At 38.6% G+C, this 12,269-nt stretch overlaps 2 protein-coding genes and 1 pseudogene across 2 annotated transcripts in view; 2 read left to right on the top strand and 1 right to left on the bottom strand.

Annotated features, from left to right (window-relative positions):
• The window catches only part of LOC107680162 (pleckstrin), an 11,356-nt gene extending 7,208 nt beyond the window's left edge, over positions 1-4,148 (bottom strand). Inside the window, exons 1-5 of the mRNA XM_016475945.1 lie at positions 3,957-4,148; positions 1,541-1,696; positions 1,271-1,452; positions 940-1,031; positions 4-94 (exon numbers count right to left, since the gene is read on the bottom strand). Of these exons, the coding sequence (XP_016331431.1) occupies positions 4-94; positions 940-1,031; positions 1,271-1,452; positions 1,541-1,696; positions 3,957-3,998 (563 nt within the window). The 5' untranslated portion in view covers positions 3,999-4,148. The remainder of the gene's footprint in view (positions 1-3; positions 95-939; positions 1,032-1,270; positions 1,453-1,540; positions 1,697-3,956) is intronic.
• A 1,753-nt stretch (positions 4,149-5,901) lies between these two features.
• Positions 5,902-8,097, top strand: LOC107680165 (CB1 cannabinoid receptor-interacting protein 1-like; annotated as a pseudogene).
• A 1,958-nt stretch (positions 8,098-10,055) lies between these two features.
• The window catches only part of LOC107680167 (calcineurin subunit B type 1-like), an 18,133-nt gene continuing 15,919 nt past the window's right edge, over positions 10,056-12,269 (top strand). Inside the window, exon 1 of the mRNA XM_016475949.1 lies at positions 10,056-10,225. Within this exon, the coding sequence (XP_016331435.1) occupies positions 10,223-10,225 (3 nt within the window). The 5' untranslated portion in view covers positions 10,056-10,222. The remainder of the gene's footprint in view (positions 10,226-12,269) is intronic.

The following is a 12,269-nucleotide window of genomic DNA, read 5'->3' as shown; positions in this document are numbered from 1 at the left end:
AATCCCTCGTTTAGCAGTCCGGTGGCCAGCATCAGTCCCTCCGGTCTGTTTCTGGCCTTCCCCTCAGAAATCAGCCAGTCGATTACTGTGTTTCCTGCCAGCAGATCCACCGGGAGACTTTTACAGGTCAACAAAACTCACGGAAAGAGAGATTAAATGGAGATGTTCCTCTAGAAAAAATGGTAGCAATTTAGTATAGGGAGCAATTCTCACTGTTAACTAGTTGCTTATTAGCATGCCTGTTATATTGGCTGTTTATTAGTACTTATAAGGCACATATTCTGCATGATTATATTTTACATGCCTAATCCTACCCAATACCTAAACTGAACAACTACCGCACTAACTATTAACAAGCAGCAAATTAGAGTTTATTGAGGCTAAATTTAATGGTTTGTTAATGGTGAGAACTGGACTTTAAAATAAAGTGTGATCATTCAGCTGTGTCACGGTAATATTTCTCATTTGTGACCCTGGACTACAAAACTAGTCTAAAGTCGCTGGGGTATATTTGTAGCAATAGCCAAAAACAATACATTGTATGGGTCAAAATTATCGATTTTTCTTTTATGCCAAAAATCATTAGGATATTAAGTAAAGATCATGTTCCATGAAGAAATTTTGTAGATTTTCTACCGTAAATATATCAAATCTTATTTTTTGATTAGTACTATGCATTGCTAAGAACTTCATTTGGACAACTTTAAAGATGATTTTCTCAATATTTGGATTTTTTTGCTCCCTCAGATTCCAGATTTTCAAATAGTTGTGTCTCGGCCAAATATTGTCCTATCCTAACAAACCATACATCAATGGAAAGCTTATTTATTCAAAATTGACCCTTATGACTGGTTTTGTGCTCCAGGGTCACATTTATGGTAGTAAGCAGGTTTGGTCTAGTTCTTTATTTTACCACTGGAGCTGAAATGAACATTTTACCTGTGAAACAGTGATTGAACAGCCTTTTATCCTTCTCTACCTTCAGCTCTTGCACTCCTTTGTCTTGATCTTTCATTAGAACATACAGCTCACTGCAGACAGACAGAACAAAGGCAGTGTTTTAACGGCTTTGTAATTCACAGCAGGGTCTTTAAAACTATATTTACCATCTATTTCTTAGGTTTTAGAAGAAAACAGACACTCTTTTATTCAGTCATTGAAAACAAACAGTTTGCATAATATGAGCTGAATTCAAAACAGGTATATGCCAACGAGATCACTAATATTTCAAATATGATCCAGTTTTATTACTGAAATCACAGTGTAATACCTCAGGTTAACATTTTCTGGTAACCGAATGGATCGGCGCGTTGACTTCCTGGCAAACTTCTTGCCGCCCTGTAAACAAGTGATGGCTCTCTTGATATCTTTAACCCAAAGCTCCCTCTCTTCCAGGTGAGTCGCTTGGAAGAAATGCCCCTGGTTCTTAGCCGTACTGACCTTAAACACTAGCTGTTGACAAAAGCATATGAAAGCTATTCATGAAAAACTCTAGATATGTCATCAGTATACTTGTCTTAAAGACGTCTGATTCCTTCACCGTTCTTTTAGTGAAATCCTGGCACGGGCTGGCCAGAGTCGCTCCCTTCAGAGGGATCATTCCCTTCGGACTGTTGTCTGTCTTCTTCTTGTAAAACTCAATGGCGTCATCTGCTAACACCACCCACACCACCTTCCACGAGTTGAGCACCGTCCCCTGCAAAACAACAACACTTCTCTGCTGTAGCTTCCTAAAATCAGCGATGCAGATAGTGAATACAAAAGCAGTAGTGCTGAGCTATAAACAAATAGCTTGTTACTTCAATCCATGCAGCTAAAGGAAAGATACCGTTTGATATAAAGGATTAGATCAGCACGGTTTGAATTTCAGTGCACAAAAGAATTTCAGTGAAGTGTGAACGTTCAATTTCGGTCGTTTTCACTTCTTTGTTTTAGCTCACACGCACAGCTGTGGGTTGAATTGTACTATATTTTCAGCTGCCAGATCCTCATGCACAAATTTAGTTTTGTTTTCATTACAGTGTTTCCTAAAGACAAGAATATTATGAAATGCTATCCCAAAACTATTTTTAGGGGTTCAATCCCTAAATAAATGAGTGTGTGGACAAAATGAAATGTACGTTACAGTGCATGCTGCAATGACTGTGTTTTTGTAAAAAGAGGAGGATGTTTCCACATCTATTCCCAAAATAGAGCAACTTTACAACTTCGTGGAAAAACATGACAAAACATCAGCACATGACATCAGTACTGTCATATATGGTATTGTCATGGTGCATGTTCAAAAACCAAGAGAGTACAGCCTTGCCTTGGTACTTTTATGCTAATATGTGACCCTGGACCACAAAACCAGTCATAAGGGTCAGTTTGTTTTTTAAATTGAGATGTGTACATCATCTGAAAGCTGAATAAATACGCTTTCCATTGATGTATGGTTTGTTAGGATAGGACAATATTTGACTGAGATACAACTATCTGAAAATCTGTAATCTGAGGGTGCAAAAAAAATCCAAATATTGAGAAAATCATCTTTAAAGTTGTCCAAATGAAGTTCTTAGCAATGCATAGTACTAATCAAAAATTAGGTTTTGATATATTTACGGTAGGAAATTTACAAAATATCATTCATGGAACATGATCTTTACTTAATATCCTAATGATTTTTGGCATAAAAGAAAAATTTATCATTTTGACCCATACAATGTATTTTTGGCTTTTGCTACAAATATACCCCAGCGACTTAAGACTGCTTTTGTGCTCCAGGGACACATATAGCCTATATTGCTCAGTGTCAGCACCGAAAAATACATCCGATATATCAAACACCTCAATTAGCCAGACATACAAATGCTGTTGGGTTAATCTGAAGTCTGAATTGCAAAAGTATCTTTAATTTTGTTGATGTAGAGACTTTCTAAAACTTTTAAGGGTATAAAATGTTCAGTTTTACAACTGAAGTGTTTGGATGAACACCGAAACATCTTGTCATTTCTTTTTATGTAGTCCAGTGATTTTAAATAAAGAGTTTGTTTGGGATATCTTTCATTTTTCCTTGTCAGCAAAATTTCCTTTTAAGGTCACCAGCAGTGTTGGGGGTAACGCATTACAAGTAACGCGAGTTACGTAATCATATTACTTTTTCAAGTAACTATTAAAGTAACGCATTACTTTTTAATTTACAAGAGAATATCTGAGTTACTTTTTGAAATAAGTAACGCAAGTTACTTTTTTTTTCAATTTATTGACTGACAGCTCCTGTCCCCATGTTGAGAGAAATCAGAAGATGTTACTGTAGTTCTAAAATAAATATGAATATGCATTAATTCATCTCACTCAAAAAAAAAACAAAAAAACACACAGATTCAGTATTCATCAAAATTAATAAAAATAATGCAACTCAGAATATATGACGCAAACCTGCAATAATTAAATGTTAAACAACACAAATATCCTTTATGTATTTAATCTCATTCTATTTGCTTCTGACCTTCGATGATCCAGTTCAACCGTACTAATAAGCCAAAATTACTCTAGATAAACATTTGTGTGTCTTTTTTTATTGCTGAAGTGTGTTGAAATGTCTTCTTCTGCATTCTACTGTACGGACGTACATGTACTTTTCCTTCAGCCTGAGGCTTATTCATTTCACTCTTGGTGTGAAAAGGCTTTTATATTTGCCAAAAAATAGAACTTTTTTATTTAAAAAACAAACAAGCAAGCCCTGTCCAGATTTAAAATGTAACGCAAAAGTAACGTAACGCATTACTTTCCATAAAAAGTAAATAACGTAATTAGTTACTTTTTTTATGGAGTAACGCAATATTGTAATGCATTACTTTTAAAAGTAACTTTTTTACTTTTTACAGAAAACATAACGCTGCATATCACAAACCCTGAAGCACACCACAGAAAAGCTATTATTGTACCACAGAATCACAGATAAACCCCAGCCTTACCTTCTTCACTAAGTACCCTTCTCTGATTGTTGTTGGCTCCATAGCTGTGAAGTAAAGCAGCGAGTCTCGGTCTACAGGGAGTGGTGAATGTAAGTTCACACAGTTCAGCCGAATTCGTGTCTGACGTGTAACCTCTGTTGACTTGTAGACACATTTTGATGAAAGGGAAGTTGCGCACTGCCTGACAGGCAACTTCATGGTCAGCTAGTTTCCTCTGTGTTTTCAACCCACACAGCAAACGAGTCAGAGGGCAAACGATACGCTTGTGTTTAGTGATAACGAGCCCACAGGCACGCATGATTATTTTATGCTTGTCAACGACAGTGAAAGAAAGAGTTTTTTTAGCCATATTCTTTAAAAACAAATGTCCATTCTGGCCTTAAAATGGACTTTCATTTAACATCTGCAAAGAAGCGTATTGTCAAAAACTGGTTCTTGATAAGAAGGCCCTTTATGAACCTATTTTGGTGCAGCAATGGACCATATTTTGAAGCCTGCACCTTCTGTGGGAATAATACTTCAACAAACTAATCACATTAGAGAAACAATACTCTCACAGGAAGCTGAATGAAGATAGTTGAAGTGTTACAGAAGACTGGTGCGGTGCATGTTTGTGGTCACAGAAGAAGGACCCGACCTAGGCTGGGTTCGCAGTTTATCTAGAATAATAATTTTCTTAATCTTAATAATTTAAGTAATTTTTTAACACCTGATAAATTAAAGCATTATCCAGTTGTTTACTGGATTATTTCATGATATATATATGTGTTTTTCACACATGGTTTTGAAAGGAAGTGAGAGAGTTGTACCTCGGTACATGAGATAATACGCTTTTATCTCATTACCTCATCCGTGCCTTCAGATGCAGTGGAGAGCAGAAGCTTATCCAAATACAGACGAAATAGCTTTACTGAAGACGGACACAATGCACTGAGGTGGTGCTGTTTTGATACAGTGATATATCAGATGGTGGTTATACCACTAAATATATACTGTATTGTAATAAATGATTACCAAATCAAGTTCCGTGGTGTTAACATAGTAATAGCGTCTTTGTGATTTGTATTTTGATACCACGGTTCTGATTCGTTCATATAAGTCTACCATATCATTTACACCCTGCTGTGTAATACAACAATACAAACCATCACAGAATTTGTAATGCTTTTACGGGTCATAATGGCATTTATATTGGTCTTAATGGAAACTGTAATGGGTCCCTGTGGGTCTCTATGGATAATTTGTCACCTTCTAACGGTGGCTTGGTAAAACCACTAAATCCTAATGGAATATGTCCCAAAACACACTACAGGAAACCATTTTAATGTTTTTTTTTCTTCTTCTTCTGGTTAAAAGTTGATAGTTTGTAATGTTTCTCTAATGTTATTTGTAATGGAAATCGTTAGAATTTCTGTGACTGATTTTTTTCATCAGGGCAGTACATGGTACTTCAAGGTAACTAAAGAAATACCATTGCATTTGATGCCCAAAACCACATGATATTGTCATGTTGCATGTTCAAAAACCAAGATAGTGTATAACCTGCCATATTATGTTGATGTTAATGTAGTCTGTTGTTCAGTGGCATCACTGCAGAATGATACTCGTCACACTTGATATCCTTGAGCAACAGAAGCCTGTTGTTCTGGAAGACACATACTTTGGCAGAAGCACATTTGACTGATCGATTACCCAAATGCACCAATCGATGCAGCATGTGTTAATCTGAAGTGGGCTCCACCGCCTCTCTCTTGACCTCATTAGCTCACACAGACATGCGCTTGTTCGGATTACTGTTCTTGTGCGGATTATGGACCGGAACAGCAGACATGACTTTGGACGTGCTTTCTGCGATGCGTTGTTTAACGCGTTACGGCGTTCAGCCTGAAATATCTTGACCTGTTTCCCCGCACCTGACTGCCAGCTTTACACATCGTTTGGCGTCATGGCTGACATACCCCCCCAGCTGATTAAAATCGGCATTTCTCTGAAAACCACTCCGAATAACGGACCTGTCTACTTCAAATCGGACCGGACGAGATTCGGTCAAACCCGAACCATCAAATTACTGACGGGAACTACACTCTAAAAAATGCTGGGTTAAATATAACCCAGCGCTGGGTTAAAAAGGGGGACAAACCCAGCTATTGGCTTGTTTTGACCCAGCGGTTGGGTTGTTTTGAACCCAACCGCTGGGTCAAAACAACCCAATAGCTGGGTTTGTCCCTTTTTAACCCAGCGCTGGGTTAAAAAGGGACAAACCCAGCTATTGGGTTGTTTTGACCCAGCGGTTGGGGTAAAAAGGGACAAACCCAGCTATTGGGTTGTTTTGACCCAGCGGTTGGGGTAAAAAGGGACAAACCCAGCTATTGGGTTGTTTTGACCCAGCGGTTGGGGTAAAAAGGGACAAACCCAGCTATTGGGTTGTTTTGACCCAGCGGTTGGGGTAAAAAGGGACAAACCCAGCTATTGGGTTGTTTTGACCCAGCGGTTGGGGTAAAAAGGGACAAACCCAGCTATTGGGTTGTTTTGACCCAGCGGTTGGGGTAAAAAGGGACAAACCCAGCTATTGGGTTGTTTTAACCCAGCGCTAGGTTATATTTAACCCAGCATTTTTTAGAGTGTAAATACAGGATCGACGTGGTCATCAAACCGGGAGCAGTTGAGGCGACGTGAGTACATTGTCAGACAGTGAAATTATTGATCAGAGATTTCTTGTTTTCAATAAAGCTTCGTTTGCATCAGCGTTGAGATGCGTTGATGCATTTCGATGTCTGAGAAATGATTTGCCATGATTATAAGAATAAATAAACCGCATGTTTATTTTGCGATGTAAAAATTACAAAGCACAACCATTTTACAGCTCAATAGCTATTATACAAGACAATAATGCAGACTTATTATTGTAGGCTATGCGTATATTCATTGTACTTGGTAGCTACTCAATTAAAAAAAAATGCCATGTTATTACTATGGTTAACTAATAATAGTGAAAATAAATGAAAATACTGAAATGAAAACACATCATTTGTATGTAGCATGTGATGATACATATGGGATGTCATGATTGTGGGGTTTATCCTACAGGATCTCATGCACTGACAGATTGCTTCCTTCGGCAGTCAAATCCAGACGATTATTGCGGAGTTCGCACTGCACGATTTTAGCCCGATTTTTCACTCGCCGACAGGTTTTGCAAAATCGCCGACAAATGCCCGAAATCGGAGGCAAATCGGTGCTCATTCACGCGAGTGACAATCACATAGTGTGAATTATCAAAGACGCCATGTGAGGGAATCGCCGACACGTCGCCCGTGAAATATTTGGCATGCTAAATATCTGGAGCTGTCGGCGATTCACAATCACACTGTGTGCAATGATTTCTGACTGAAAACTACATCGGCGATGACCTACAGCCAATGAGAGACCAAGATACAGGGCAGAGGGATGCTCCAGGAGGAGTTATAGACCAGAATATCAGTTGCAATTGTGAACACAGCAGCAACTGAATGCTACCCCAGATAGTCACGCAGTGTGAAAACAACGGCGATCCGACGAGTTTGAAAATCGTGCAGTGTGAACTCGGCATAAGGCATCAGTCTGGCGGGTTGCATGTTGTAATGCATGTAGGCTATTCTTTGTGTGTTCCTAGGCCTACACATATCCAGGCGTTCCTCTCTCCAGTCTCATTCCTCAGATCCATGACTATTGGCGGAGTGACTTTTCCCCTGGAGCAGCAGTCTAAAGACCCTCAGTCTGTAGTGTACGCTGGGATATATGACACTGAGGGAGTAGCACAAACCAAATCCGGAGAGAGGCAACCTGTTCAAGTCAACATGCAGGTGAGAATTGACCACCTGAGGAGCCGATCGCTTTCCAAATGGGTTTTGTTCTCTTAGAAATAAGTATAGCAATGCAGCTTGAGGATTTTGAAACTATACAGGCTGAAGAAGAAGTATGTGAAGATGTGTCATTTCTGTCATTTCAGTTCACTCAGGCAGGGCTTTTCGAGACCAAGTTCTACAACTACAACAAGAGAGACCACTGCCAATGGGGCAACAGCTTCAACAGCATCGAGTACGAGTGTAAACCCAACGACACGCGTACCCTCATGTGGATCAATAAAGAACTGTTCCTTTGAAGAAACAGATACTGGGCTAGACACAGCACACTGTCGTTCTCAGTGAAGTATGAATCAGCGCTTCCTGATGGAGCCTTTCCTGTTAGCGACGTGTGACTTAGACGTTTGCGATGAAGTGGGAGTTTTGTTGGATTAGTCTTGGTGCTGCTGGAAAATCAATGCACTGTATCTGATGCAATAGTTGCACTTTACCAACTGTTTGTTGTAGTGTTGTCTCTTTTGCAGTTTTCCTTCCAGTTGTCTACCTCTGAAGAACCCAGTGAGTATGAAGTTTACTTTAATATTTGACATTGTATATAGATTTCATGTTAGACTTGTTAATACACATAAATGTAGCATTTTCGCAGTTAATTGTACCCGTATCGATATATGTCTAGTGTGTCTTTTTATGAGTATTTTGTAATGGTGCATTGTGATGTATGTGCAATAATTGTGTATTTTTCCATATTTTTGCATTTTTCAAAATGCTAATACTGTTTAAAGAAAAATAAAGTATACCAGAAATGCTTTAACTGAGTAGTCTTGCACTGACACATGCATGCAGCACCACGCAGAGGTTTTCAGTGTCATTGCGGAAATACCCTTATTATGCATGTTTTTTGCTCATCCCACAACTGGACATGACTGATAACAGAGGGTTACCAAAATAAAGTAGCACTTGGCTGTTGAGATGATCTCAACATGCAGCCAGCAGGTGGCGCTCTAGCATAGTGTTAATGAAATATCAAGAAGATTAGGTGTTAGCATGCTCATAAAACATCCTAACATCTTAAACGAGTCCTAAGACCACGATGAGACCTTAAAGTAAGAGCACTTTAAAACCGTCTTAAAGGGTTTAGTTCTAATCTAATCAGATTCGATTTGAACGTAAACATATATAGGCTACTTGTCCATCTCACTGCAGTGCGAACAGTTTAAAAATATGCTTTTTTGTGGCGGTTTTAAACTGTATGTTTATATAAGGTTACACCAGACTTTCAGGGGAAAAAAGTACACATTAGCATTATTATTATTACTACTATTATTGTTATTATTATCAATATTTAAAACAGTTGTGTGCATTTTTATTCAGGATTCTTTGATGAATAGAAAGATCCAAGCATTTATCTGAAATACAAAAGCTTTTGTAACATTATACACTATACCATTCAAAAGCTTGGAGTCAGTAATTTATTATTATTATTATTATTATTATTTTTAGCAAGGATGCTTTAAATTGATCAAAAGATGTTCTTCTGAACTTTCTATTCATCAAAGAAACCTGAAAAAAATCTACTGTTTTCAACATAATAATAATAATAATGTTTTTTGAGCTGCAAATTAGAATATTAGAATGATTTCTGAAGAATTGTGACTGGAGTAATGATGCAAAATCAGCTTTGAAATCACAGGAATAAATGACTTTTTATTACAAAATTTGAATTCAAATTCAAATAGAAAACAGTTATTTTTAATAGTAAAAATATTTCAACATTTCGCTGTACTTTGGATCAAATAAAAGCAGTCTTGGTGAGCAGAAGAGGAAAAAAAAACATTCAAAATCTTACTGTTTGTATACACTTACTACTGTACTTCCCCACCAAAAAATTGATAAAATTTCAATAAACTTTTTAGGGGATAATGTCGTTATTTCTTCTCTCAGGAATAATGTAAAAATGATTAACAGGTGTTTATGAAACTGGAAGAACTTATAAATTCACTAACCATGTTTTCTTTGTTCTCTCATAGAATGTTTTTAATTTTAGACGCAATAATAAGAGATTTATTTAATGGGAAGGACATTGAAGTGTGTTTAAGTGAGGGTGAAGGCAGGGGGTGGAGCTTAGGTTTCCCGTATGTAGTGTATCGAAGGCCCGCCCATCAGCGCCTCTTCTCCCCGCCCCTTTCGCGTGTCGTCCAATAGCAGCGAGCCTCCTCCGCTCCCCCCCCCCTCCCCGCCCTGCGGCGCTTCCTCGCGTCGCTGCTGCAGTGAAACCCACGGAAAATAGATTACGCTGCTGCCGTGTCCAAGCCAGCCTTTTCTTTGCAGAACAGCAAGACCAGGAGCAGAATTTCCCTCTTGTTTTTGTGCTCTCATCTACTGCTCTTCATTTCCGAGGGGGAATTCCGTCGCGCAGGCAGCACAATGGTAAGGAACACAACGCATTCGCAGTACTGTAAACACATACCAAATATCATAGTTTCAAATGCATCCTGCAAACACTGGCCGACGAATTCAGCGATTGGCTGAGCTGTCATAACATGAAGATTTATGGCTTCTCTATTGTGCATAGGCCATGTTGAGGATCTGTTCCTAGTCTATTTCATGCAAAGTGGTTGCAAAATGAATGTTTAGCTGAGTAACACAGCACTGAATGTGTGATGCTGTTTGGCATTTAAAGATAAAGCCAGAGCTGTTGTTGTATGACATTAGTCAGCTAGGCCTATTACAAGAAGCCATTTCTATTATTGCATCAACAGTTTGATAAATAAGTGAACTGGATGCTCGTTATTACTTCAAGTTGTTTCATCTCACCTCTAATCAGATTTTCTAGTTATTTGTATTATGCACTTATCCATACAATGTAGCCTGCAGTACTACAACCCTACAGTGTTGTGGTGGTACAGTGCTGGTATCCGATGGCAATACCATGCTATTGAATGATTACAGTATTCATGTGGTATTTACATGGGGAAAAGATCTCGAGAGATCCACAGTATTGTGCCATCATCAGCAATGTTGTAAATCTCTATTACGCTAGTAGTGAATTCAGTCATACTCCAGAAACCAACAAGAAGATGCCATACTAGAAGCCTCACCTCTAATAGCCTTCCTTAGAAAGCAGCACGCTTCCAGCTGATTGTTTCCATTAACTGGAACAAAAACTAGGTCTGCCCTGCCACGTTCTGTTCCAGGTCCTTAGGGCTTCGGCGTTTGAATAAAACCGTGCGCCACAGTCGATGTCTTTTTCTGGAAGGGTCTTGTGACAGACTGGCAGCGGTCGGGTCAAACGCAGCCCTGAAACACTGAGCTCGTGTTGGGACATGCGTGAGACGAAAACTGAATATCAGTCTTTATGAAGACTGATGTGGTGCTGCTGCTTATTCAGTGCCTTACTACCGGTAATTCTTTCATTGACTGCATTACAAATATTGTGTTGGTGTGCCTATAGAAGAACCATAAGCGGTTTATATCTGCTGTTATATGTGCAGGCTATGCCTCCGACAGATTTCAGTATGTTTATAGTAGCGCAGAAAACCTTCTTCCAAGCTTCAGACCAAAGCATCATGAGGTGCTGCCACCAGCAGAGTTGGCTTATATTGTACAAATCTAGGCTCCGTCTCAGTTTCTGGGGATGATATTGCAGCTGGAGAACTGCTTTACTTCAGTGTTTTAGCTGCTACAGCCCTGGGCAAACGTCTTCTCCAGTAATGGCTTTTTATGGCCTTTCCTTACAGAAGAGTGTCATGCAGAGCTCTTGATATGTTCATTCAATGAGCCGGCTAAACCTTTGCAAGGCACTCTGCATATAGAGGGAATGTACACTGAGACACAGGGCCCTGTGAAATTAGCTTTTTTTTCTCCCCTTTCTTTTTTTTCTGGATTTCCATTTTATTTATTTATTTATTTTTTTGTTTGTTTGTATTCAAAAACATGTCTAATTAATTGAAATCATGAAACCTATATGATTTAACAATGGTTGATTAAACCAGGTGACATATCATGAAAATCTGACTTTTCCAGGTTTTAAGTGCTATAATCAGGTCCCCGGTGCATCTACCTACTAGGGGTGTGCGATATTGACAAAAAAATTATATCTCGATATTTTGTGGGATTTTATCGACAATGATAACGTATTTGAAACCTTAAAAGTAGACACTTTACTTACATTTAATGTGTTTTCTATGGACATATAATCACTTTTGTAAATTTCTTTTGATGCGAACATCTTAAAGGTGACATATGAAAATCTGACTTTTCCAGGCTTTAAGTACTATAATCAGGTCCCCGGTGCATCTACCTACTAGGGGTGTGCGATATTGACAAAAAAATTATATCTCGATATTTTGTGGGATTTTATCGACAATGATAATTAGACGAAATTTTGCTGAGTGTGTTATTGTGCTGGTACCTTAAGGACTGCCGAAGACAGCTGACTCCTAATGTTTTTAATATTCTTCATATTCTGTGT

The sequence above is a fragment of the Sinocyclocheilus anshuiensis genome, unplaced genomic scaffold, assembly GCF_001515605.1.
Source record: "Sinocyclocheilus anshuiensis isolate Anshui unplaced genomic scaffold, SAMN03320099.WGS_v1.1 scaffold1202, whole genome shotgun sequence".
Lineage (NCBI taxonomy): Eukaryota > Metazoa > Chordata > Actinopteri > Cypriniformes > Cyprinidae > Sinocyclocheilus > Sinocyclocheilus anshuiensis.
Note: the sequence above shows the minus strand (reverse complement) of the source record. Positions and strands in the feature narration are given on the sequence as shown.